Source organism: Chenopodium quinoa, unplaced genomic scaffold (genome assembly GCF_001683475.1).
Source record: "Chenopodium quinoa cultivar QQ74 unplaced genomic scaffold, ASM168347v1, whole genome shotgun sequence".
Lineage (NCBI taxonomy): Eukaryota > Viridiplantae > Streptophyta > Magnoliopsida > Caryophyllales > Amaranthaceae > Chenopodium > Chenopodium quinoa.
In genome coordinates, this window is record NW_018742381.1 from 1,609,911 (window position 1) to 1,637,050 (window position 27,140).

The 27,140-nt window shown below is 41.3% G+C and overlaps 1 protein-coding gene and 1 long non-coding RNA gene across 3 annotated transcripts; both read right to left on the bottom strand.

Moving 5' to 3' along the window:
- Positions 1-931: 931 nt before the first annotated feature.
- On the bottom strand, positions 932-6,437 carry LOC110698312 (kinesin-like protein KIN-8A). 2 transcript variants are annotated; one of them, XM_021875725.1, is made up of 7 exons: positions 4,694-6,437; positions 3,832-4,105; positions 3,697-3,747; positions 3,520-3,612; positions 2,838-3,203; positions 2,013-2,657; positions 932-1,609 (listed from the first exon to the last, which is right to left on the bottom strand). In XM_021875725.1, exons 1-7 carry the CDS (start codon positions 5,599-5,601, stop codon positions 1,517-1,519), a joined length of 2,430 nt encoding a protein of 809 aa, XP_021731417.1. In that variant the 5' UTR covers positions 5,602-6,437; the 3' UTR covers positions 932-1,516. The 2 variants fall into 2 exon arrangements, with proteins under 2 accessions (XP_021731417.1, XP_021731425.1); XM_021875733.1 differs by having other exon boundaries at positions 932-1,542; positions 4,694-6,436.
- An 8,973-nt stretch (positions 6,438-15,410) lies between these two features.
- On the bottom strand, positions 15,411-18,631 carry LOC110698326. The gene is made up of 3 exons (XR_002506697.1): positions 18,196-18,631; positions 17,046-17,107; positions 15,411-16,081 (listed from the first exon to the last, which is right to left on the bottom strand). It is a non-coding gene; the product is annotated as an uncharacterized LOC110698326 (long non-coding RNA).
- Positions 18,632-27,140: the final 8,509 nt, after the last annotated feature.

The window sequence follows — 27,140 nt, forward strand, 5'->3', positions numbered from 1 at the left end:
TTTATACCCTTTCACCCACTTGAGTTTAAAAATTCTTTCATGTTTTCATCTTGTAACATCCCTCACTAAATTTGAAAATTTTACGATTTTAACAAGATAAATTTTGTATATTCTAACATTGTCCGATCTCACCATTCTAATGAGGTTTGATCTCATGACTTACATTATACTTTCGTACGTTATAGGAAAAGAGGTAACTATTGATTGAATTACCCTTCAACCTTTGTTGTTCTTGAAACAAGTTACACATTTACCAAATTGAGCTTTTTTGGCAAAGTATTTACCAAATTGGTCTCGTGGCAAAAATATTTCCCAAACTAAGCTTCTAGGGTAAAACGCTGTCTCGGACAGCGTTTTACACCCAGTTTTTTTTTTTTAAAAAAAAATTCAAGACATAAAACTCTGTCTCAGACAGCGTTTTATGGTTAATTGACTTTTTTGTATGTATTTTGCTAAAATATATTGGAGTACACGTATTTTGTGTATGTAAAAAGTAAAACGCTGCCTGAGGCAGCGTTTTACTTAAAGAATAAAACGGCAAAAGTATTATTCCCAATAGGAAAACGCTGCCTCAGGCTGCGTTTTATTCTGTACAATAAACGCTGCCTGAGGCAGCGTTTATTGGGGGCTTTTTTTTTTTATAAAATATGAAATACGAAGTTTGAGAAAAAAGTCAAACAGGTAAAACGCTGTCTGAGACAGCGTTTTACTTCTTGGATTTTTTTTTTAAAAAAAATCTGGGTATAAAACGCTGTCCGAGACAGCATTTTACCCCAAAAGCTTAGTTTGGGAAATACTTTTGCCACGAGACCAATTTGGTAAATAATTTGCCAACAAAGCTCAATTTGGTAAAAAGTCCCTTTTGTAAATGATTTTCTTGTTGTCTTCACATGAGACCTAGAGCCATTTGGAGCAACTGCTAACAAAGAGCTTCAGAAGATTACTTTTCATTTTGCTTCAACATCTCATAATAAAGAATCTTACATAACTTTATCAAAAGCCAAAAAAGAAAAAAAAAAAAAAATCCCTCTACAGTAGCAGTTTTATTCTATCCTACTGTCATTTCAAAGTGACTGTCCTTCTGTAATGGACATGGTAGCACAGCAAGAAAGTTAAACCAATCTAGTACAATTTATATAGAAGCCATTGACAAAGGAGAAAACCATAACAAATTTTCATAATAAAAAAGAATGAAAAAATGATAGTGTTCTTTTCAGGAATTCTCTAAAGCAATGGTTTCATAGCTAGTAAACTATCTGCAGCAGTATTGCTGAACCACTCACCTGATTCGATATAGCTCCTTTTCTACCCTGGCCTGTTTGTATGTTCGTTCGTTTGTTTTCTTCGAGCATGGTCGAAAAAGATCAGTAAACTGAGGACTTTTCTTTCTTCTGGCTTGAACCAAGACCTAAACAGATTGCCAGCTGAATGTATTCCTGATCCGACCTAGAGATCAGTAAGGCGCACCTTTCCTGTACGTCATGTTCTCTTTGTTTTGTATCACTGCCTGTAGGGACTAAGCCTTTGCCGAGCAAAACCTGGCTGTATGATTGTAATTGATGATGTGCAGTCCAAGGATCAACACAGACCAGATACATGGATGTTTAAGCTGCATCAGTGGCAGAATAAAGAAAAAAACTAATACACAGAAAAATAAATCCAGGAAAATTTTGCAAATTCTTTCTTGATATAATAAAACATCCCTTTTAAAGGTTAAATGAAATTTCGAAAAAGGAGAATTTGGAAGCGAAATGAAAAGTTGAATATAGGAGGTAGTTTTATTAGATTAGCTATGAAATGGTTTGTATATATGTTAATTATAACTTTAGTTGAAAAAGGAATTAAACCATCTGATTAACATGGAGATTTTTTTGTTTTTTTGATGAAAAGTTGAACGTTAGGTGGTTGTTTTCTACAAATTAGCACAGATTTGCTTGTGTGTGTTGAGAATTCTGTTCTTCTCGGCTACATAATTTCTTATATTATTCTTCAGGAGATTCGAATGACAATACCTGAAGAAGCATGGAAGGTTGAGCAATAGGATCAGCATTAACATGGCTTCTTGTTTTTCTTCCATTCACGGTAGTGACTGAAGGACTATTAGCTGTTGTTATATCCCAAAAACTCCTTTTCTTTGCCGCTGGTGCAGGAGACAGGAACCTATGACTAGAGGTTTTTATCTCTCCCGTGTTTGATTCCTTTGACCTTAAGCTTGATCTAGTGACAATGCTTTTCAACCCTTCATCTCTCGGTCTCATCCCTTTGGATAATTTCGCAGTTAACTCCCTAATTTTTTCATCCTTTTTCTTTAGCTGCAATGCATGATCTCTCTTTACTCTTTCCATCTCTCCCTCTAATGTTTTCACCACCAATTGTAATTCCCTTACAGCTTCTTCAGATTCCTTCTTTTTGTTTGGTTCTGGTGTTGTTCGCAATGGAGTCCTAGACCTTTGCTTGTTGGATGGAGGAGTAAGAATAGACCTAACAGAAGGAGTTGGTGAGGCATTTGCAGCTAAGGAATGTGCTTGAAGACTTAATAGCTTCTGCTGTTGCCTTGCTAGTTGTACTCGAAGTTCTCGGTTTTCCTTCTGTACTTCAAGTAGCAATTTAGCCTGATCAGCATCAGATTGTACCAGCTCATCATTTGTTTCATATCCCTATAAATCATACAGAGCAAATCAGGAAATATACTTAAGTTTCTCCTGCATATTCTGATTCATGATGCTCATTTACTAGTATATATATCGTTTTTAATAAACTAATATTAGCTATATGTACACTTTCATATCCAAGAAGGTACAAACTAGTCTAATGCATTGAAGTGTAAATCTGAGTACCTTGTTCCGAATTTCCTTGGCTCGATCAGCCCAATGAAGGGTATTTTGTGTTTCGCCAAATGTAAGGTTGTTAGGGCTGATATTTGCAATCATAACCGTGTTACAAGCTCCACCTAAAGAGTCCTTGAGAAGTTGAGTGAGCTTGGAATTTCGGTATGGTATGTGCTTCTTTCCTTCTACAAGGGCATTGATGCAGCTGCTAAGTGCAAGAAGTGAACGGTTAATGTTGGCACCTTCTACTGATCTCAGGGTTCTCTGATCTGTAGCTAGGGCTCTCTCTGAGCCTGCTAAATCAATCAGTGAGAGCTTCCCTATGCGATTGGTTACATTCAATGAAGCATCTCTCGTTCTATATTCAATTGTAACCTGAACAATGCAGCTCATAATGTCATTGATCTCTTTGAGTTACTAGTAATAGAATTTGTATCCCACAAAATAGGAACTTAATTGATCATTTTGCCATATAATATCCTCACAATTAGGAAAACTAAGTTCAGATAAGGGCTACTACCTATTTTCAATATACAACTTTAATATGAGATTTCAAATATTCAGATAGTTACACTAAGTTCATACAAGTTTCAATCAGCATTTTTCAAGCAAAAATAATGAAACCAATGCAAGAACATCCCAAAAGTAAAACTAGAATAAGCTGATAAAGCAAAAGTACTGATGTAGTTACCTGCAATATAGCATGGGATCTGGAAGATGTTTCATTAGCTCGAGTTGGTTCAGTAGTCCTATTCTTGTTTCCTTGAAGAAGTAATGCCATTACCTGTCACATTCAAACACAATTTAGTTGATTTCTCAATCACTTGGTGAGTAGCATAAAAGCTATTTAAACCAAAAAAAAACTCACCTCATCTGTAGAATAAGCTCTATACTGTGATAACCCAGCCGCCGTGATTCCCTACAGTTTAAAAAAGAGGATAAAATGCATTAGGCCAAAATAATGCATGAAGTATGCAACAACAGAAAGACAGAAGAAAATTACCTGTTTATCTTCTCTAAGAACCAAAGGCCTTCCAGGAGACAGTAAATCTCTGACAGTCTCATTATAAACCTCTAAGTAAGATAGTTGCACAACATGATTACCATCATAACTTCTCTGCCTAATCTTGGTAAATAAATCCTTGATTGCCAACACCATTACCCCTGGACTCTCTACTGTTCCTAGCATTGTGTACGTTTTTCCGGCTCCTGTAGCGCCGTAACAAAATACTGATCCATTCCTCCCTTGCAACACAGCTTCGACGAGATCTGCTGTTCTGGAATAGCAACAATTTTAAGGTTTCAAATTTCATGCTGCAAAAATTTTCCACTCTTTTTGCTGATTGACATCCTAAAGAAACAACCTTGTGTAAATGTGTTTTCTTAGTACAAATCCTAAGACTTTAATATGTGAGTAAACTCTCATAAACATTGTAGTAAGTAATCTAAGTACTAGTGCTTCATTTTACTCTTACATTCACTTTTACTCATTGTGTTATAGATATTATTATTCCATAGTTGGTCAAAATACTCTAAATATATAAATTAATCTATGATTACATTGACTCTTTGCTAATATTAAACTATTACTTAATTTAACCAAACCAAATTGGGGAGCACGTTGATAACAAAGACAATTTCTTTCTAATTATGTAATCATCAAATAGAACAAACTAAATTAAAAACTAACACTTTTTAGCTAGTTGTTGACAAGTTAACATCAAAGACTTCTAACATTGGAGGAAAAACAAGAAATTAACATAAAAATAGCAAACAAATGGATTCAAAACCAACCAAAACATCAAAATCATCAAGAATTCATATGAAATTGAAATAAAATTAAAAAATTAATTATAAAAACTCACGAAGTTGAATAAACATCCAGCTGAGAAGCAGACTCAGGAAAAGAAGCATCAAAAGTGAAATGTCTTCCCCTCAATCTCTTCAACCTGAGATAATCATTGTTATCCGAAGCGAATTCAGTCAAATAAACATCTCGGCGATTGATGATCCTTACACAGCTTCGACACCCGGTTTCTTTCTCTCTTCTCATCATAGGTCTAAGCCTAACAAACACCAAAATCCTGCTATTTCTACTATTACTCTGTTTCTGAAACAGGGGATCCATTTCTTGGCCTAATGACAATTTTCTTTCCCTTCTTGTCTCCATTTGTGATCCCAGTGACAATTTCCTGGCCACCGTGCTCGAAACAGGCGCCTTTCGAGGGCACATAAACCCGACTATTCGATCCCCATTGGCTGCCACAGCATTCTCCTTAGCATCATCCAATGCTGAATTTAGGGATTGGGGTATAACATAGGTTTTTGTCACTGTTGCATTTGGCATTGAATTTTCTTTCATCACTACACTTTTTTCAGTTGTTGCAGGTGGTATTGATGCTGTAATTACTTCCTTTTCTTCTTTTTTCGATGAGTCGGGTCGATTTTGAGGTGGGATTGGAGGAAATTTCTGCTTTCTTGAATCAATTTCGTCAATTTTCATTGACCCATTTCGATCAAGAGCTGGAATCGGAGGAAATTTCTGATCTTGGGGTTTGAAATTATGATTTTTAGAAACAATTGAGGATGATTTTTGCTGCTCATATAAAAGAGTTAAACTCTTCAACTTCTCTTTCAAACCATGATGAGGGTTTCTCAAAGCATGCGCCATTTTACTATTCTCTGTTTGCTCTGTTACCGTTGTTGTTGTTGTTGATGATCCTCCATTTTCATCTTCTGTATAAAAAATCTGAGATCTTGTTGAAACTGGCATTTCTTTAACTGTTATAACTTTTTCTAGTCACAATCTCAACATACCCTTTTGATCTTCTTGCTCACCCAGATGTAAAAATTGTCGAAAGCTCGAATCTTTTCGGGTTATTTCCGGTTTTTGGAGAAGAAGAGAGGAAATTTTAGAGGGATTGAATTAGATAGAGGGGAGCATGTTCAAGACTATGTGAGTTTTGGTGAGAGAAGGTTTGGGAGTGATCTGAGCCGTTGGTTGGTGGGTCATAGACGGCTGTAAATGGTTGAATTTGAAATGTGCAAGGATTAAAGTGTTATGTGCACTTCCTTTTTTGCTTATGACACACCAAAGTTGCTAGTTATTCTACTTTTACGATAAAATTGAGTGTGGAAATAGTAAAAAAAAATGGGGTGGTCAATGTTGGCTTTTTAAAATTTTGTATTTTTGGGGTTTGTAACGGTCATAATATGAATTAAACGGTCGATTGGATCGTGGGTCCAACACTGCTGAGTTCACGGAAAGTTTAATTTTAATTATTAATATGGCAGGCCATACAATATTATAGTATGATTAGCTTTTAATTCTACATTATGATAAATATTAAATTTTGGTTTCATATCTCTTGGTTTCATATCACATCTTATTCTATACAAAAGTAGCAAAGTCATTTTCTGTTTGTTTGTACTTTTGCACTAAACTTGGCACATTTTGTTCTTATTAACTAACTTCGAAGTCAAATAATCCCAAATCATTTGGTAAGTATGGTAGGAAGCAAAGTGAGTATGTGTGTTGTTCATTTTGATAACTTGATCATTGACAAGTTTACTAATCATGTCCTATCATTCCTATGGTACTGCATTTTTGCTAATCAATTATTATTAGGAAAATTTGCAAATTACCACCCAAAAATAGTATCAATTTCTAAATAACCACCAAATTAAAATTTTATTTTAAATTACCACCCACTAAAATAAAAAAACGCTCAGATTGCCACCCATTTAGAATTTTCGGTAGAATTTCGGTTTGTGGACCCCACTCAACGGCTAATAACAGCTATTTTTTGGTTTTTAACTCATTGCTTCCCCGATTTTTTCCCATTAAACACTTCTCCATAGTAAAACACCATCTTCTTCTTCAAATTTTCCCAAAATTTCACAAAAAACGCTTCCCCTAATTGCAGAAGCATCCACAAGAACTGTAATTGGGGAAAAAATGGGGGATTAGTTAATTAGGGTTCTTGTTGCCCTTGAATTGGGGAAAATTGGGGAATTAGTTGTGTTATTTCAACAATTAGGGTACCTGTATTATTGAATTGGGAAGTGGTGGCGATTTGTGGCTCAATTGCGGGCCAAAGTTGGAACAATGGTGGCGATTTGGTGCGATTGGTGGCAATTTGGTGCGATTTGGTGTGTGTGGGTTAACATGGGCAGTTTTGCACGGATTTGGTGGCGATTTTGTGGTGCTTGGTGGCTCAATTGCAGGCTGTAGGTGGAACGGTGGTGGCGATTTGGAACGAAGGAGGCAGTGGCGGAACTAAGGGGGGGCTGGCGAACGGAATGAATGGTTTTTCAGGGGGTTGGGGGGAAGGGGAGGGGTGGTTTTCGGTGTTTCTAGAAAAGGAGATAGGTGATTTGCTAGAAAAGGTGGAGCAATGGTGGTGGTGGTGGTGGTTGGGAATAAGAAAGAAAGAAGGTAGGAAGAAGAAGAGTGAAAAATCGGGGAGAGAGTGTGAGAAATCCGTAAAATAGAAGAAAAAAAAGGAAAAAAATAAAAAAAGTGGGGCCCACAGACGGAAATTCCACCGGAAATTCTAAATGGGTGGCAATCTGAGCGTTTTTTTAAATTAGTGGGTGGTATTTTACAATTTTTTTTTTGGGTGGTTATATCAAAATAGGTATATTTTGTGGGTGGTAATTTGCAAATTTTCCTTATTATTATTATGAAAAATAACAATAACCTATAAAGTCAATCGAATTACAAGAAATTAGTGGGAAGCTCAGATACAATCTGAGCCCCACCCCTCTAGTTATAGCAAATCCGATCGTGCTAAAGATGTGAGCAGCTGCACGAGCACCATTATCCTGAGTCCTAGCAAACGCTTGAACTTGCTTCAGCAACGCAATAGCCTCCTTCTCTAATTTCCCCAATGAAGAAAAGGAGAAAGGAAGAAAACCATAGCCAATAGCCTTGCAACGCGCCCCATACTTGTCCCGCTTCCGCTGAGCTGCAACCGACACGACACGACTAGGTACGAAGTCAGACAACCCAGATTGTGATAAAGGAGAAGACCTGGTCAAGTAACACGCACATCAAGGCCTTTGTCCCAGGAATAAAGTAACACATTTGCAGGTCGAAGAGTCATGTCGTTCCCTCCGGTCAACCTAACGTCAACCTCTTTTCTTGCATAAATCCAAGCCCAAAAACAAATATCAATGAGGGTATCTCGAACAATATTATGCCGATGTTTAATACCCACCATCCCAGGACTAGACACTGCATGATCCCCATAAAAAAACCTCGAGCAAGCTAAATACAGTGTCAAAACGGAGAACAAAGGAACACCCAACCGGTAGCAAAGAACACAACGGTAAGCCTTACCATTCATAGTCTGACCAAAACCCGAGATTGGGACCGCTCGCAACCAGGCAGAGGCGTGAGCTCCCTGCTGGGATTTCCATAAGGCAACCTAACGCGGAGATAAGGTGAAAGTGGATGTTGCAGATGCAGTAACCTTTATGAAATATATATTTGCCAATTTCTTCATGAGTTTGGAGGCAACGATCTCACTAGGGTTACTCATAAGGTCAGTCTCCATATTCCTATTAAAAGACTAAGAGCATCATCGAAGGTTGGCCCTTGACCAACAATAGTAGAGTTGCGAAGAAGCGTAGCCTAAAGACCAGTAGACTGCAAACGCAATGCAAAGAAAGAATAGTGCCGAACATCACCCGTTAAATAAACACCCAGTCCTCCATAAGCAAAAGGTAAGGTGGCAAGTCGCCATTGCCAATCACCAAAACAAGGCCCCGAAGCAATTACAATGCGCTCCTAAGAAGCCCAAAGGGCCACATCAAAAGATAGCTTGGCCGCTTCAAAAAGATGAGGGGGTCAATTGCGCATAGTAAAGTAGAGTTTTTAAACCCCAGTACACGCACGAAGAAGTATTAGCTCATGTTGGGGATCATCAAGCTTAGCAACAACATCCATTAGTACAATGGTCTTCGACACTCATGGAGAAACAAGTTCACCACAAAAAGAGGAATCTGCACTGATAGGACTACCAAGCAACTTAACACCATGCATAGGACGAGCAATATCAGGAGGAAAGACACCTATGAGACGGCTACGAGGGCCAAAAAACTTCCGTTTTCTCCACGTTTACATGGAGGGCAAGACGAGGTCCCTCCGCCAAAATGAACTCCTTAACCTTTCCAACCACCAAGGTGTCACCAATAATAGTGTCGTCATCCAAATACCAAGCCTGCAAACATAAGTCAAAAGAATTCCTGATTCGACACAACAGTGGATGGAGAACCAAAGCCAAAAGCAAAGGGCTAAAAGGATCACCCTGTTGTACTCCTAGACATGACCATAAGGTATGCTCCCCTATTACACCCAAAAATCAGATTTTTGACTTTTGTTCAACTTTCTTGACTTTGACGAGTTAAGAGTTTTCTAGAGTCAGTAAAAGGTCTTTAGGCCGAATTGGTCAAGACATAAAAGCAACTAAGTTGATATCACTTAGAGGCCCAATCACATAGAGTCCGGTTTAGGAGGCTAGTGAATGATTTTAATTTTCAAAGAAGTGTTGGCGCCAAGAAGCATAACCGTACAATAGTTATGGGAGTCAGCCATAACTGCTCCATTTCGCCTACAAATAGAAGTGCAAGGATAAAAAAAATGACATCAGCAAATCAATCAACAACAAGCATTTCATTTCTTTTAAGCTTTCTTCTTAGCTTTCGTAGTTTCCCTTGGCTTAGCAGCCAAGCGATAGTGTAGTTCATCACGTAGCATGTATTGAAGATCGTTCGTCTTTTCCAATTGTATGATCATGGAGGTAACCTCTCCTTCGACTTGTACAATTGTAGACCTGACTCTATCCCTTAATTAATTGAATGCATTTGTATCTTTTGTCATATATATATCTACTCATTTCTTTGAGAATAACGATTTTTTTGCAAAATAACACCACAAAAAAAAAAAAAATTATTATAACACCACAAAAAAAACTCAAAAATTGGTTTTACCACCTCTTAACGGATTCTTGGATGGAATCCGTTAGTGGGACCAACAACAGACATGTGTCACAGCTCTATTGGTTTTAAAAAAAGGAAAAATAAATTTAAAAGAATTTTTTTTTTAAAAAATAAAAGCCCTAAGACCTAACCCAGTCGCCACCACCACCGCCACCAGCTTCCCTACACGCCACCGTCGGCACCCCCTACTAATGCCAAGCCCACCCAGCCGCTGGTAATCCCTCCTTCACCGCTCGAAATCCCCTCCTCTAATGGTTGCATCGTCCGAAATCCCCTCCCTTAACACCAAAAACGGCTGAAACCACCTCCCCTAACACCACACACCACGAAATCCCCTCTCCTAACGGCGGTTGACAGGCTAAAGTCGTATCACCTAATCAAAAGTAATTACCTAAGTCCTCTAACTAAAGTAGATAGGGAAGTAGGGTCGATTCCACAGGGAAACAGTGTTCTTCTATTCCTAATCAACAATTATAATCTAAATTATTAAGTAACCAAATTCGTATTTGTGTGAATTAAACTAATAATGCGACTAAGCAAACAAATCTAAGGAGATAATCAATAATAAAAAGCTCTAGGGTATAGTTTCACCAATAAATAATACTCCAGGGTAAAACATACGATCAATTATCAATGCATAAATTAATCAGATTATAAAGGGCTGTCGCTACGTATTATAATCACATAATTAATCTACTGGTATTAAATCTCATCTCTCGAATCTCGACCTAACCATTAATAGATTAATATGCCTATTGAAACTAAGCCTAAACATCAATTCTCATCTGTCGAATCTCGAATCAATATTGCATAACTCATACAATTAAACCTGACCAAATCTAATTGCATAGCATTAAATTAATCAATAGAAAATTAATCAATTATCAATAATAAACAATAATAATTTACCCCTTCGTATTATTCATGGATCCCTACAACCCTAGAATTAAATCTACTCACACATATTTAAATCTAAACAAAACAAAATATTTAAGCAAGACATAATTAATTAAAGGAATAAAATTGCTGAAAATAAAACAAGGGAAGAAATCGTACCAAGCTTAACGGAAAATATAAATTCCAATAATGAAGGAAAAGTAGAGAGAGAATAATGTCAAAAACAAAGAAAATAATGTATTCCCCGTAAATAATAATAATCCTCAACTTTAATAATAAAAAAAAAAAAGAAAAGAAAAACAAAAGCTAAAAATCTCTCCACGCACTACGTACTGCTCCCCCTTCCAAAACTAAAGTCCACCCTTCCTTAAAACTAAATCCCACTAACACTCCAAATTCAAGAAAAGCTACGGAAATCCCACTAGCCAAAAGTTTCCCATAAATCTAACCTTCCACTAACTATATACTACTAATCCAATATATATTGCTCCGTGAAAGTAACCGACATTAGCTAAATAGCTAGAGTAAGGCCCAAGAAAATCGAGCCCTTCGGTTTGCTCGGTTTTGTAAGCTTGGGCCGTTTAATACTTCAGCCCAACTTCCTTCCTTGATTGGTCCGTAATAATAATAACTTGTAAAATCTTGGTCTTTCTCATGTATCAATTCCTTAGTCACCGTATCAAATTTAATCAACTCAACTTTGGGCATTACATATACGGTCATAAAATACGGTCCAAACTCTAATATTTTCGTAGTGGTCTAATAAGGTCGGAAATTGTCATAAATATGCAAATTCCTACAAAATAAACCAACTTTACAAAAACACTAGAAAACGTATATTAGTAATAAAAATAGCTGCGCAGAGCTCAAATAAGCACAAATATGACCGTGGGACGAGGAATAAAAATATATATAAAATAGACTAGTCAGCGGCACCGCCCGAAAACCCCTTACCCTATCACTAGAAATGGCCGAAACCCCCTCCGATCCCCTAACACCAGAAAACGGCCGAAACCCTCTTCCCTAACACCACACACAACAAAATCCCCTACCCTAATAGCGGCACCGCCCAAAACCCCCTACCCTAACATTAGAAATGACTGAAACCCCCTCCTCTAACACCAGAAACGGCCAAAATCCCCTCTTCTAACACCATAAACGGCCGAAACCTCCTTCCCTAACACCACACACCACGAAATCCCTTCCCCTAACGCTGGCACCGCCCAAAACCCCCTCCCTTAACACAAGCAACGCCTGAAACCTCCTCCCCTAACACCGGACACCCTTGAAACATCCTCCCCTAACACCGGCCACCCCTGAAACCTCCTACCCTAACACCGACAACTAGGGGTATAAAAAAAAAACCTGACCCGGTTGACCCGATTTGATGACTCGCCGACCCGGTAAATTTTAACAGGGTATTTTTATTTTTTTCCAAATTTAACGGGTCGGGTACCCGACTCAGGAAAAATGAAGTGTAGCAAGTCGAGTCATGGGCCGCCCTTTGTGCATGGTGGGTACCCGCTGACCCGGTAAGCCTTTTTTTTTTTAAAAAAAAAATAGGGTATATTGCAAGTAGGGTTTTTTTGTTCCTTTTCAAAGTTTTGGCAGCAGCCAGCCACCACTTTTCATTCTCTCTCCATCCCATCTCTCCTTCCCGCCTCTCTTTCTTCTCTCTCCATCCCCTTTCTCCTTCTTGTCTCTCACTCTCTCTCATTCTCCATAGACCACAGTACCACACCGCACCGAACCGGCCAACAGATAGCCCACCGCAAGTACCGCAAATAAATAGCTAGCACACGACGACGGCTCTGAGATATAAGTTGTAATGTTAGTATTGATGCTCCGAGCAGTACAAGAAAAACCATTTTAGGCGACAGATGAGTTTAGTAAGGGCAACAAATCTTTATTTCGTTGCACATTGTGAACCTTTTGTGCGACAAGATTAAAATTGTTGCCCTAAGTTAAATTATGGGCAACTATCTTCATTACTCGTTGCTCAACATGACCTTTGGGCTACGACTTTGGTCTTTGTTGCCCAAAACTATAATTAGGCCACGATAGCCGACTTAACGTCGTCCTTAGTTTATATTATGGGCAACGCAATTGTGGAACTTGTCGCCCAAACATCCAGACAAAGAGGCGGATAATTTTTAGATTTCCAAATTTTTACCGCTTAACTTTGAATTTTAATAAGTTTATTCCTCATAACCCTAGGAAATGCAATTTGCAGTTTATTTTTACCGCCCCCTCACTATTATCTCTTCCCCCCACCCCCTCTCTCTCTCTTTCTCTCTCTCTCTCTCTCCCTCTTTCTCTCTCTTTAACCTTGGATTTTCAATGACTATCAATGAAAATCCATCAAAGTTGTCAAATCTTGGGTTTCATAGAGTCGTTCATTCGCTCACCATCGTTGTGACTAGTAAGGTAACTATTTTGTTCTTACTCCTATCGATTTTTTGTTAATTAAATGACAAATTTGATTTAATATTCCAATATTTTGTTATTAATCTTCTTATAGTTGGATATTTTAACCTTTGAAGGTTTTTCAATTCGAAGAACTATACGTAGCTTCTCCAAGCCTTTTTTCTGCAAATTTATTCTCTTTGTTTGTCTTTATTGATAAAATATTTGATAATTTTATTTTTTTAGGCAATAATATTGATTTCGTTGAATTTATTTTTTTTTAGTCGTAGGAAATAAAAACTGAAAATTTATGCCATTAGAGCGTATTAATATTTGGTCAACTATTGTATTTTATTTATTAATTTCTACTTTTTCAGACTTACAGTGTCATAGCTTGATATTGTTTTAATTTATTGGGTATTGTTGTTTATGAGTTTTAAATTTTATCTTCAATAATGTTTTTATTACTAATAATTATTTGTAAATAAACAGGTTCAATTCAATTCACAACAAAGAATTGTTATGGATATATTAGATCGAAGAAATCTCTTAAAATTCTACATAATATTGGGCAACTAGGTAAATTACTTATTACTTTATCATCGTTTAACAATATGTTAATGGTTGTTTGTCTTTCATATTTACAATTTTATTAGTAAATTAGTATAACTGGTTAACACTAATGTATATATTGGACAATATCTCCTCACAATTGTAGTTCATTTTTTGTGTATGAGTTGAATACAAGTGATTTCATCTGAATTGTGGTATGTTGTATTGGTAAATTTTTTTTTTTTTTTTTGTGAAAAGATATTTTTTATACTATGAATGTCTTGTATCGTCTAATGTTTATTATTTCTTATCATTTTTTAAATACCTAAATGCTAATATAGTGGATGGAACATTTAAATATTAGCGGCTTTGTCACATTAGTCGAAACTAATGGTTAGCTCTTTTTAACTCTTGCAGACTCCTATCAAATTCAGATTCATGGTGCGTGACACAGTCTCCTCTAATTAGCAGCTCAACTTTGTCCTTAAAACCTTTTAATCATGTGGTTTCATGTGTTTTCTCTTATAGCTAGTAATTAGATTGTCATGACACATGTATTAAGTTAGAGATTTTCCATTTTCCAATATTTTGTAATGTAGAATTTGGCTTACTGTAAAGATATGTACTATTTTTTTTATTGGTGACTATGGATATATTATTTTTCCTATGAATGATTGAACGATAACTGTTTCGGGGTTTTTTAATGTGTCCTGCGGGAGAGTTACAATTCCGAGAATGCCCTTCACCGCCTGTACCTGCAAAAACACGAAGTCTCCGCTTGGTTGGAGCTCCGCCTCCGACGATCAAGTCAGTTACGTACAGGAGGAAAAGAATGCGTAAATAGTGAAATTACTTCTCACGTAATGGGAGAATTCCGCAATTGATATTGCTCGGGTTTAGTGTAAGTAGTTAAGGGTGTATTGAATATCTTGTATTGAATTCAATGGAATTGAATGAATGCCCATTAATGAGGATCTTCCCACTATTTATAGTGGGGAGCCTTGGTTCCCCATTTAGGGTTCATGGGACACGTGTCAGCAAGGGATTGGAGCCCTGATGACCAATGGCTGGGTGCCACGTGTAGCTTAGCCGTAGGGCCACGTGGCTGGGGTATTTTTACCCCAAACATTTGCCCCTCTCAGGTGCTGACGTGGCAGGGTGCCACGTGGCGCCTGAGAAGAACACTGACGCATTTTTTTTTGAACCTCTTCAGATTCTAACTGAAGGAAGAGGAGGGAAAAGCAGAAGGGGAAAGGTCACGACCCTTCGCCTTCTGAGGCAAACCCCTATAAATAGGAGGAGACACCCTTGAGAGCTCATTTACGAACTTCGCAAATTTTCTTGAATTTTGAGAGCATCCGGTATTTGAGAGTTGAGAGCAGACGGAAATCTGATAGTTGAGAGCAACCGGTTTTCAGACCGCCTGTGAGGTAGCGAGCAAGCAAAGGTTTTTTGTCAGGGTAGCCAAGAGAACCCAGCCGGTTTTCAGACCGTCTGTGTCTTTGCAAGCATCCCCAAGAAATTTCTTGAGGTTTCAGCAAATTCTCCGTTCCTCTAGGTACCGTCTCTATTCCTTCTCGCTTTTCCATGTATTTCCGTTTACGTCTTTTGCTTGTGTTTTTGTTTATTATTCCCATAGGTAGATGGACCCTTTATACCCATACCCGAAACATAGTTGTGAACTCAGCCGGTCAATTAGTACGGCTGAGTCTAGAACTGGATCTGCCGCCTCTGATATTTGGAATTTCCCCTTTTCAACGCCTGTATCGATCGACTCTGTGTTTGTGCAGGACACGATGGCTAGAATTAGGGGAACAACTATGGATCCCAATTACAGAGGCAGGGACTCAAACGAGTTTTCGCCTGAGAGACAAGCCCCGGACGAGGTGGCTAGAGAACCATCCGGTGGCATTTTCGCCACCCCAAGAGATAGCATCCTAGGCTCCTACGACGAGGAGTCTTCCCCTGCTCAGGAGGCTGTGTAACACCCCAATAATTCTCTTTAAAAGAAAATCCGTAAAAACCTGTGAATATAACCTGTAAAACCAGTAAGACCTGTATAACCTGTGAAACCTGTAAGACCTGTAAGAGAATTAATGGAGTGCTACCTCCACGTGTTCAAACGTTAAGGCTAGTTTCAGAAATCAGCAGCGGAAAACTAACTTAGTTTTAAAAAGAATGTAAGTTCCAAAACTGGAAGTCAAAACTCAAAGTCTTACAAGTTGGAACCATAACGGCCCTTATTCAAAATCCAGTAAAAATAGGAAGTAATGGAACCAACACCAAAATAAAATTCAATCTGTGTTATGAAATTAGCTAACTGTTTAACCAACTCTCCACTCAAATCCCATCACCCTGATGCAAGACAGTTTATGCAAAAACCTGTGATGAATCTTCTCCCCAATATCACAAGTGTAATAATTGGATCATTACAGGGTCATTGAAGGCGAAGGCCATGACCAAAGAAAGACACACAAGAGCACGCAGTCAGCAACGCTGAGCACATACAAGTTACGAAATATAATAAAGAGTTCTAGCATGATACTAACAAGCATTCCATACACTCACAATATTATCATTGACTCGAACACGACTCCATAGTTACTCATTACTAAATTTTTGTTTAAATAACATTGAACATCTCATTAATTGATTGGATTAAGCAATAGACCGGGTTGTCCCCCTGTGCTCCATTCCGGAACATTAAATAAGAAAACCCTATGCCTCCTTTCGGAAGACATTAATAAACATCCAATGGTAGACGGGCGCGACTCCGTGGCTATAGCTAGCATGAGATCTCATCTAACTCATTATAATTTTAAAAGAATTTAAAAAAAGAGACTCGTAGATCAGACGACCTCTGAAAAGTGCACGGCTAATACCCCGTGAACCCCAACCCATGTTTGTCATTACTCTAGATGCGCACAAATCTAGAGTTTTATTGCTCATCCTTCTTGCACTTTACATGATTTACCAGTTTAGATTAGGTGACGATTCGTATGCAATCAAGACAACCAATCATACATCAATCATACAAATAATTCAAGTTTCCAATTAAATTCTCAATTTATCAGTGACAAACAACATTTATTATTGTATCCTTTAACTACCTCGGTGTATAAACACCTTAAGTGCATAAGGCACCACAAATTCTCAACTTTGTTTTATAAGACTTTAATTCTTCCTTTACTCATTCTATTTCAATATAAACGAACAAGTATCAAAATAATTCATTATCAAACAACTCATTACCAAACAATTCCAACCAATCCACAAGTTCCCTAGCATGATTCTAGGTTTTTCCCAAGTCCCTAAACATGCTCCTAAAATCAAGGTTCCTCGTATTCTTGTACGTACCTTGAGTAAACAAATTGATTGGCCACCTTAAAGCTAGAAGTCACCTTCTATGAAGTCCTCTCCTAAACAAAACAACAGTAGTTCAATCAATCACCCAAGCAATATATTTTACAGCAATACCAATTTCTTTAAAATCCTTTAAATCATTGAAACAATGCTCTTAAATTATTCCCAATAGCCAAAGTTAATAATTTAGTACTTGAACTATGAGTTTATATGCTTAAATCACAAAAATATGGCTTATAGCAAAAATTTCAGCAACTTTAAAGTAATGTAATAAATCTGAAAATTCGTTTTAAGCATGTAAAACAATCTCGCAAACATTTTCACTTGAAACAATCATCATATAGTACGTTAGGATGTTGAGAACTTGAAAACCCATCATAAAACCATGACTTAAAGCTATTTAAAGTTAAGATTAAAATCTGAAATTTCAGTTTAGTAGCAAAATATAGGGATACATATATCCAAACTTGAAGTATATGATTAAAATTCAATTACATTCATAAATACCCAATTAAACTTTCAAATTTCACAACTTAAATCTTAATATATATATAATTTAAAATCTGAAATTTAGTTTATAATCAAGGTAATTAAGTTTAAACATAATTTTATACATACTATAATCAAATAATTTAATCCTCCTGTCTTGAACCCAAAATTCAGCTTTCTTTAAAGTCTAAAAATTATTATACTCATCGAAAATTATGGTTAGGATCTTAATTAAACACAAGGTAAGTACTTAAATCAATCATTCATGTTTTAAACCCCCAAATCATGAAAAATCAATACTTAAAACCCAAAATCAGATTTTCTGAAAATCTGAAATTTGTTTACAATCATCAAAATTTAAAGATAGAACCATGTTTAAATATAAGGTAATTAGGCAATTCAATTATTCATGGTTAAGCCCAAAATTTGCGAAATTCACGAAGAATTAAACCTTAATTTCGTAGCTAATAAAATCTGAAATTATTCACATGCTTAGTATATCATAAACTCAACAAATTCGCAACATAACTTAATAAATTTGCAATATTTATCATGCATATGCATAATCAAATCAAAAAAATTATATAAAGATTGAATTTTTACAGAAATTAAACAAGAAAAGAGGAAGATAGAAGAGAAGGGAGTAAGGGGAAACCGGCTGGGCACGGTCGTGCTGGGCGGCTGCGGGCAGGCGGTGGCAGCAGGCTGGGCAACGGTGGTGGTGGTGCTCGGTGGCTGTGACTGGGCAGCGTTCTCTCTTTTTTTTTTTGTGTGAGTGTTTCGTGAATGAGGGTAGGGAAGGAGGGAAAGGGAGTAATAAGGAGAAGCAATTAGGAGGGTTTTTGGGAGGGGTTTACTTAATAAAAAAAAAGAATGGGGAGGAATAAGGTAAGTTTACTTAATAAAAAAAAATATGGCTTAAAGATTTTTTTTGGTTTTATTTGTCAAATCTTTCCAAAAGAAAATATTTATAAAGTATAAAATTATTACAAAGTATTTTTATATGAAAAAAAATATAATTATAATTTGCTAAGGAAAATATGGGGGATTACAGGCTGAGCTTCCAGGATCCGTCAACGAGGATCCCAACTCCCCATCCGGCTCAGATGCCGGTCGCACCGAAAGTAGCAGCTCTAGCTACTTGACCGAGTCAGAAGATAGCGAGGAGGCGGAGAGGCCTACTTGGCAAAGTAGACACGACCCTCTCATGATTGTCGTGTCTCTTAAAGACAGGGCCCTCATGCGGTCTTCCCTAACAGACTTCATCACCAAGCGGCCGCTTGGAGAAGGTTACAAGCTGTCAGTACCGGGAGAGTACGGGACGGTTGTATGGGAGGATGACCAACCCAACGCAGACAACTGGTTTGGGTGCTATGAAGCGGCTTTCCTAGTCGGGGTCCGCTTCCCCCTTCACAACACGATAAAGGCCATACTTAGGGGATATGGCCTAGGCGTTTGGCAACTCACCCCTAATTATTGGGTGAAAATTCTAGGGTATATCGCCGCCTGCGAGATGCAGGATCTCAACCCCGGCTGGGAGGCGTTTGCCCAAATGCATTATTTAAGTAGAAGTCCAGGCGGCTGGAGAGCCTGGTACACCTTGACGACTTATCCCCAATACATGATGACGCTGGATAAGCCGTCTAAATGGTCAGACTGGAAGAACCGGTTTTACCTTGTAAAAGCTCCCACTGAAGAGGAGAATAGGGAGTTCCGGACCTACAACCGGAAGCCAGAGCTTTTGGGGCAGAAGTGTCGGCTTCCCCTAGTGCCGGATAACGACAGGGAGGCCATATTGGACTCCGGATTTTTTTGTACTAACCTCTTCCTCTCTCTCAACCGGAGAGATAATAAGGGTGCCCAAAAACTGGGTTCCCAAACACGAATTCTTTAAGGACGAGTGCTTCTTGTCCGCCTGCGGGCTTAGCAGCATGTTTGAAAGACGTAGGTTACGAGTCTCAACCGGTTTACTTTATGCCGGCTAACACTTTTCTTTTGATTGCAACGTGTGATATTATCATGATCCTGACCGAATGCATTTGCATTTTGCAGAAGAAGCAAAAAACATGCTGCCCACCGCCAAGACACCCGCCAAGAAAGCTTCAGATATCCGAAAGGAGAATCTGGAGAAGAAGCTTGCCGCTCAGGCGGCTAAGAAGGTTAGCCCGCCTGAACTTTTCGTTTGTTTGTATTGGTGCTATTTTGGCTATTTCTTCACCTGACCGTTTGTGACTTTGTTTCAGGATGGGGGCAATATCCCTTGCTCTTTGCAAAAACAGATCCGGCAACGGCCGTCTGTTGAGGAACCTGCACATAAGATGCATAAACCGCTTCCATCGCCCAGACTACTACCGGCGGTAAATCAATAAAGACCCCAAGTGGGTCTAATGCTGAAACGGCCTCAAAAGAGGTCACCCCAATAAGGACCACAACCGGTCCATCTTCTGCCGGGGGCCAGAGAGCTTCCCAACAAGGTACAAACCCCTTCAACCTCACGCTGCTTGACCTACCCATGCGGGTGAAGTCATATTCTCAGTCTCCGCCGGGAGATTCTCTGATCAGCCGGTTGTCCGTAGGCGGAGCATATGCAGCTTACTCACCGTCTGTTTCTGGTGCAGATAATTCTCCACGCTGGCCGGATGCTGCTCAGTACGCCCGGGCCATGCTGAAAGCCGTCCCCCGGGACGAGAAGGAGGCGATTCCTGGAATCAATACCTTCAATGCCGACCGTGTAATGGTTGACCTGGCCGATGTAAGTTGATGAGGACCCATCCGACATTTTATTTGCAGTATACTCATCCGGTTTTCCTACTAATACCGGCTGTGTTGTTGCAGGCACTGCTCCGCGTGGAGGGGCTCAAGAAGGCCTACATCCGCAAGCAAGAGGAGGTAAGAAGAGCCAAACGTTCTGCGGATGACGCACATAGCGTTGCCCACTATTCAATGATTGTGCATGACTTAGAAACTAAATCTATAATCATGCGACAAGCGGATCAGGTCAAGACCCTTCAACAGGCCCTCAAAGAGTCCAATCTCAAAGTGGACAATCTTCAGGCGGCCCTGGACAATTCTGAGGATGAGCTCAAGAAGCATGAAGAGCCCCTTAAGCGGCTGGACCAAGCGGAGAAGAACAATGTCCGCCTGCAAAAGGAAAATGACCGCCTGGTCAAAGAGGCGTCTTCTGCACAGAGCAACTTCCAGGCCACTCTTGAAGCTGATCAGAGCCGGCTCATTGAGGAGAATGAGCAGGACTGCAAAAACCGGATGAAGAGGGTGTTCTCCATTATCCACCCGGGTACAGACTACAACGTCTGGGAGCTCGCCTACAAATACGCAGATCTCGCCATTTTGGCTGAGGAGGAGGGCAAGCCGGGGCCTGGACCCTATGAGAAATGGGTTGATGCCGAGTTCCAGCGAATGCAGGCGGAGGCGGCTGGCAATGAGGAGGTAGTCGAGGATGAGGTTGCTCCCGGCTTCGTTCCCACCACCGACCCAGCACATCCGGAAGGGAACCAGGCTGAGGCTGACTGGGTGACAGTGCAGCTAGAGTAGCAACGACCTCCCGGCCTACGTGCCGTGCATTATTTTGTAATAGCGCCGGAAGGGTCGGCTTATTCAGCTGTTATTTTTTATTTTGAGTATTGATATACATTTTCGCCGGCTGTGCCAGTTTCTTCTGTAAACATTTCATATTTTCACCGGCTGTGCTAGTTTATTCTGTTTAACAACTCCACCGGCTGAGCCGGCTTTGAATGAATTTTGAATTTTCTTTGCTGCTTACTTTTTTGCAAGTGTGTTTCCGCATGACTGGTTGGGGTTAGGGTAATTGCCCCTGGATAGGAGGCTGGCAGTAGTGAGACGGTGCCAGGCGGCTATCCATATGCCATAGTACGAATGTTAACAATTTAGCTAAGTGCTAATCGTTAAAATGAAAGGCAGCCGGTTTTTTACTGATTTGCCGGCTAGGGCTTTTGTAAAGGCCTTTTCGTAAGTTTTAGGGTGTCCATTTGCCGGTTGGGCTTTTGCAAGAACACCCCTACATAGATTATGGCCTAAACCACATGTTTGAGGCCTGCCTTCTCTTAGTGGATCAGGCGGTGACATTAGGTACCGGCTGTCCGTTTTGAGACTAGCCCTTGGTGGTACTTAACCGAAAGAGTGGGCCGGCTGCATGTTTGGGAATGCTATCCTGTGTTTCTTTGGTGCAATGGATCATTCAAGCGGGTAGGGCCGCCTGACGTTTGATCACTCGAACAATTTTCCACCCAAATGGGAGATGTTCTCTTCGATGAATTCACCCGTATGGGTGTCACCGGATGCTTCGTTATGCTTCGTTAGTTCTCAGGGCCGCTGCTTGTGTAGAGCACAAGACATGGCGCATGGAAATTATGTAAGAAGGGCCGCTTGTGATAAGCACAAGACATGGCGCATGTAAGCATAATATGTAGTAAATCTTTCTCATTAATTATGCAGAAGTTTACAAAAGCTATACAATTTCTAGAAGTAGTACTTTTTAATATTGTCTACATTCCAGGTTCTAGGCAGCTTTCTACCGTCTGAGGTTTCCAGGCGGTATGTGCCGTCTCGTATTTCTTCAAAGATCCGGTAGGGTCCCTCCCAATTTGGGGTTAATTTGCCTTGTTCATTGGCCCTACCGGTTGCTTCCATTTTGCGAAGCACAAAATCTCCTACTTTCAAGGGCCGTTTGTGGACCCGCTTGTTGTAGGCTCTTGTCATTCTCAGACGGTAGATCTCATGACGCAAGGCTGCGTTTCCCCTTCGCTCTGGGAGAGCATCCAGTGCAAGCCGCATGGCTTCCCAGTTGGCCTCCTCATCATATAGCATGATGCGAAGGGTTGGTTCATAATGTTCAATGGAGAGTACCGCCTCAATGCCGTATGTCATAAGAAATGGGGTTTCATCGGTTGCCCCTTTTTCAGTGGTCCTGATGGCCCAAAGGACATGAGGTAATTCCTCTACCCATAGTCCACCGACTCTTTCCACCTTCTTCTTTATACCGTCTGAGATCAGCTTATTGAAAGCCTCAACTTGCCCGTTTGCCTGAGGACGGCTAACGGATGCAAAACAATGGGAGATTCCTTGGTCCCCCAACCAGCTCTTGAGGACAGACATTTCAAATTGTGGTCCGTTGTCAAAAACCATAGACATTGGAACCCCAAACCGGGTGATGACGTTTCTCCAAATGAAGGAGATCACGTCCTTTGTTTTTATGCCTCTGACCGCCTCTGCTTCAACCCATTTGGTGAAGTAATCCACTGCCACCAAAATATAGCGGCGACCGCCTGATGCAGGCGCATAAGGACCCAGAATGTCCATGCCCCACTTTGCGAACGGAACCGGACTATGGATGGCTGTTAGGTCAGATGCCGGTCGATGTATCAACCGGGCAAACTTTTGGCATTTGTCACACCGTTTCACCAAATCCATGGCATCTGCCTCAAGAGTGGGCCAGAACTACCCTTGCCGTCTGGTTCTTCTAGCCAGGGACCTGCCGCCTATGTGTGAGGCACAAAACCCCGCGTGCAGGTCCTCTAGGACTTCTCTTCCCCTTTCCGGGGTTACACATTTCAGAAACGGCTGTAGGTATCCCTTCCGGAGGAGCTCTCCATGATGCATAACAAAGCTCAAAGCACGCTTCTTGAGTGCTACTACTTCAGAAGGGTCATTCGGTAGAGTACCGTCTATCAAGTAAGCCCGGATGGTCCATCCAGGTGGCACTTCGGTCTAAGATTCCAATGGGATCATGATCAATGCTTCTTTTCTCAATGACTTCCCAAAAGACTGTCCTAGGAGCATCACAGGAGGCGGATGACGCCAATTTGGAAAGGGCATCCGCCTTATTATTCTCGGACCGGGGCACCTTACATAGATGAAATTCGTCAAGTGACACGACCTCCTCTCTGACCGCCTGCAGATATTTGATCATAGCCGGATGGGTGGCCTCATAGTCACCATTGTACTGGCTAACGATCAACTGAGAGTCTGAGCAGGCGGTAACTTTTCTTGCCCCTGCTGCCTTACACATGCGTATACCGGCTAGCAGGGCTTCATATTCTGCCTCATTATTTGAGGCTTGGAACTGGAAATGTAGTGCATACTCAAACTTATCCCCTTCCGGAGAATGACATATAACGCCTGCACCACAACCGTTCGCTGTAGAACTACCGTCTACAAATAACTTCCAAACCTGATCAGGATTTTCCGGGTGCATCGGTCTAGTCATCTCGACAATGAAGTCGGCAAACGCCTGACCTTTCACTGGCCGCCTGGGTTCAAAAGTTATCTCTAGGCTTTGTATTTCAACAGCCCACTTGATCATTCTGCCAGAAGACTCGATGGTGGTCATTGGGCGTTTGAGTGGCTGGTCTATATATACAATCACCGGGTGAGCCAAAAAGTAGGGCTTCAACCGCTTGACTGCTACGAACAGGGCCAACCCAAATTTTTCGATCATAGGGTACCGGAGCTCAGCATTTTTAAGTACGTGGCTGATGAAATACACCTGGAGCTGGTTACCGTCTCTCTCAGCAAGGAGAATGACACTAAGGGCATGACCAGAGACGGCTAGATACATATAGAGAACCTCCCGGGGTAGGGGACTCACTAGCCTTGGCAAGGAATGCAAGTGTTGCTTTAGCTTCTGGAATGCCATTTCCGACTCTTCACCCCACTCAAATCTGGACCTCTTCCGGATGGCCTGGAAGAAATGGAGGCACTTGTCGCCTGACCGGCTGAGAAATTTTCCCAACGCCGCCAGGCAACCGGTCAGCTTCTGGACTTCTTTTACAGTGCGAAGAGACCGCATGTCAATGACCGCCTGTACTTTTTCCGGATTAGCCTCTATGCCCCTTTGGTCGATCAAAAATTCGAGGAACTTCCCAGACTCAACACCAAACACACACTTCTTTGGGTTAAGCATGACCCGGTGCCGCCTGAGTGTGGTGAATGTTTCTCGGAGGTCCAGTAGGTGATCCGTCTGTAGCCTCTACATTCCTGCCAATCTGATTGATGAAAACCGTGTTTATCATGCGCTGGAATGTAGCCGGTGCATTCTTTAACCCAAACGGCATCACCTTGTAACAAAATAACCCTTGATCAGTGACGAAGGTCGTCTTTTCTTGATCTTTTCATAGGGGTATTTGATGGAAACCTGAATAGGCATCCATAAAACTCATCAGAGCATGACCGGTTGTGGAGTCGACCAGACTGTCGATCTTTGGAAGCAGGTAACTGTCCTTGAGACATGCTCTGTTCAGATCTGTGTAGTCTACACACATCCGCCAGGTACCACTCGGCTTTTTCACGAGGACAACGTTTGCTACCCAATCCGGGTAGTAGCATTGCCAGATGAACCCAGCATCTAACAGTTTTTTGACCTCAGCCGCTGCCGCCTGAGATCTTTCTTCACCGTGATCCCTCTTTTTCTGCCTGACCGGCTTCTTTTTAGGGTCCACGGCGAGCTTGTGAATAGCCAAATCCGGGCTGACGCCTGGCATTTCTTCCACTTCAAAGGCAAAGATGTCTTTGAATTCCTTCAGGAGTTGGATCAGGTCTGCCCCCAACCGTTCAAAAGCAACCGTCCCAACCTTGACGGCTCTGTCAGGACGACTGTTGTCTAGGACGACATCAAGGCAGTCACAAGCCGGCTGAGGTCGTTGGTCATCTGACCTTTCCCCGGCTAGTGATTGCTATTTTTCTTGTTTGACGGGTTCCGTTTGGTCCGCCTTTCTTTTCTTACCGGCTGCCCTTGGAGCCGGGACTGCTATATCGCAGTTATCAATGTCTATGGGCTTGCCGTCACCGGCTGCCCCCATAGTTGGTTTGACGTCAAAGAGATAGCACTCCCTAGCCGTCCTCTGGTCCCTTTTCAGGGAACCGACTGCACCGTCATCCTTCTCAAATTTAACGAGCATGAGTGAGGGGACGATGACAGCCTTGGATTCGTTGAGGGTCGGACGACCAAAGATCATGTTGTAGGCGGCAAGTTCCTCTACAACTAAAAATTTTACCACCATGTGGCGTCCTTCCCCCTTCTCACCCAGCCGGATGGGAAGATCTATGCTTCCTACCGAATGCACTACTCCTCCCCCAAAACCAACTAGTGGGTGAGGCGCCTGGAGCATGTTACTGGACTTGTACTTGAGCTTGGTCAAGCAATGATAACTGATCAGATCAGACAAGCTCCCGGTATCTATTAGGATCCGGCCGACTCTCTAATTGGCAACCTTACACTCAATGACTATGGGGTCGTCATGAGGCCGCCTGACCTTGCCTCGATCCTTTTCAGAAATAAGGACCTCAGGAAAGGTGTCTTTCGACGCCTGGCTCTCATCAACTGAGTTGACCAGCTTCCTGATGTTATCTTTGGTGCCCCTAATGGTGGGACCCCCTCCGGCAAAGCCGCCTGCTATGGTGAAGATTGTCTCTTCATCTGTCTCAGAGTTGGCGAGCACAGCTTTTGCCGTCTGCCCCTTCTTGGCCAGGGTGTTACTCTTGGCTTTGGGCAGATAGGACTTCAGAGCCCCCTCATTAGCCAGACGATCTAATAGTCGCCTGAGGCTATAGCAACCATTAGTTTCGTGGCCAACGTCCTCGTGGTACTGGCAGTATTTGCTTTTGTCCCGGTTGCTTACGAGACTTTTCATCACAGCCGGTTTGTCGAGAGACATCCGGTCCTTGATCTCCATGAGGATGGAGGAGCAGTCCTTTGTGAACTCGTACTTGGGAACGTACGGTTCTGATTTCCGTCTGAGCTTCTGAGCCGGCTGACCAGATCGGTCTGCCGCCCAGACCTCTTTTCTCTTCTTTTCTTCCTTTTTAGCCGGCTGTTGCTGTTGCCGGCTGTCTCTTATGTCGGATTTTTTGGAATCCGACGGCTGCTTTACAGCACAAAGCTCCGTCGCCTGTATATAGGCTTCAGCTTCCATTAACGCCTCTTGGAGGGTGGCTACCCTTTTCCGGACGAGGTCGAACTTAAAGGTCGACCCATCCTTCAGACCCTTAAAGAAGTCTGTGTAAGCAACTTCGTCAGACAGTCCTTGGATCTGAATTCTCATCAGATTGAACCGTCTGACGTAGGACCGGAGCCCTTCTCTGTCACCCTGCTGTATTGCCCCTAGATCGAGGCTAGTCTTTTTGGCAGGGATATTCATTGAAAAATTTGACGTAAATAAGTACGCCAAAGTCTTGAAGCTGTTGATGCAGCCGGCTGGTAGATTACCAAACCACCGTTGGGCAATGCCCTCCAGGGTCCGGGAAGCATCGACACTAGACGGCATCGCCCAACCCCTGTAGGTACATGAGGTTAGGGTAGGCCATTAGGTGGTCTTCTGGGTTGGAGGTACCATCATAGGACCCTACCAACACGTTTTTAACCTTAGCCGGCTGTGCCGCCTGGGTTATCTCAGGGGAGAACGTTGTGGGCTGTTCTCCCAAATTTAGCAGGCGTTGCCGCCAGTCCATGAGCTGGTACGGCTACTGCACATGCCTGCCAAAGGGGCCCGCTTGGGTAAAAGGGCCCCACCCAGCCCATTTGGCGAACCAAATAGACCAGTTTGGATCACTTGGGGTCCAGACCGG

Excerpts from the sequence above, each read along its gene's own strand:
- LOC110698312 (XM_021875725.1), bottom strand. The coding sequence starts at position 5,601 with ATGCCAGTTTCAACAAGATCTCAGATTTTTTATACAGAAGATGAAAAT. Across the intron at positions 3,748-3,831 it reads TTCTTAGAGAAGATAAACAG|GGAATCACGGCGGCTGGGTT; the intron begins GTAATTTTCTTC and ends TTTAAACTGTAG. Across the intron at positions 1,610-2,012 it reads AACCTTCCATGCTTCTTCAG|CTTAAACATCCATGTATCTG; the intron begins GTATTGTCATTC and ends CCACTGATGCAG.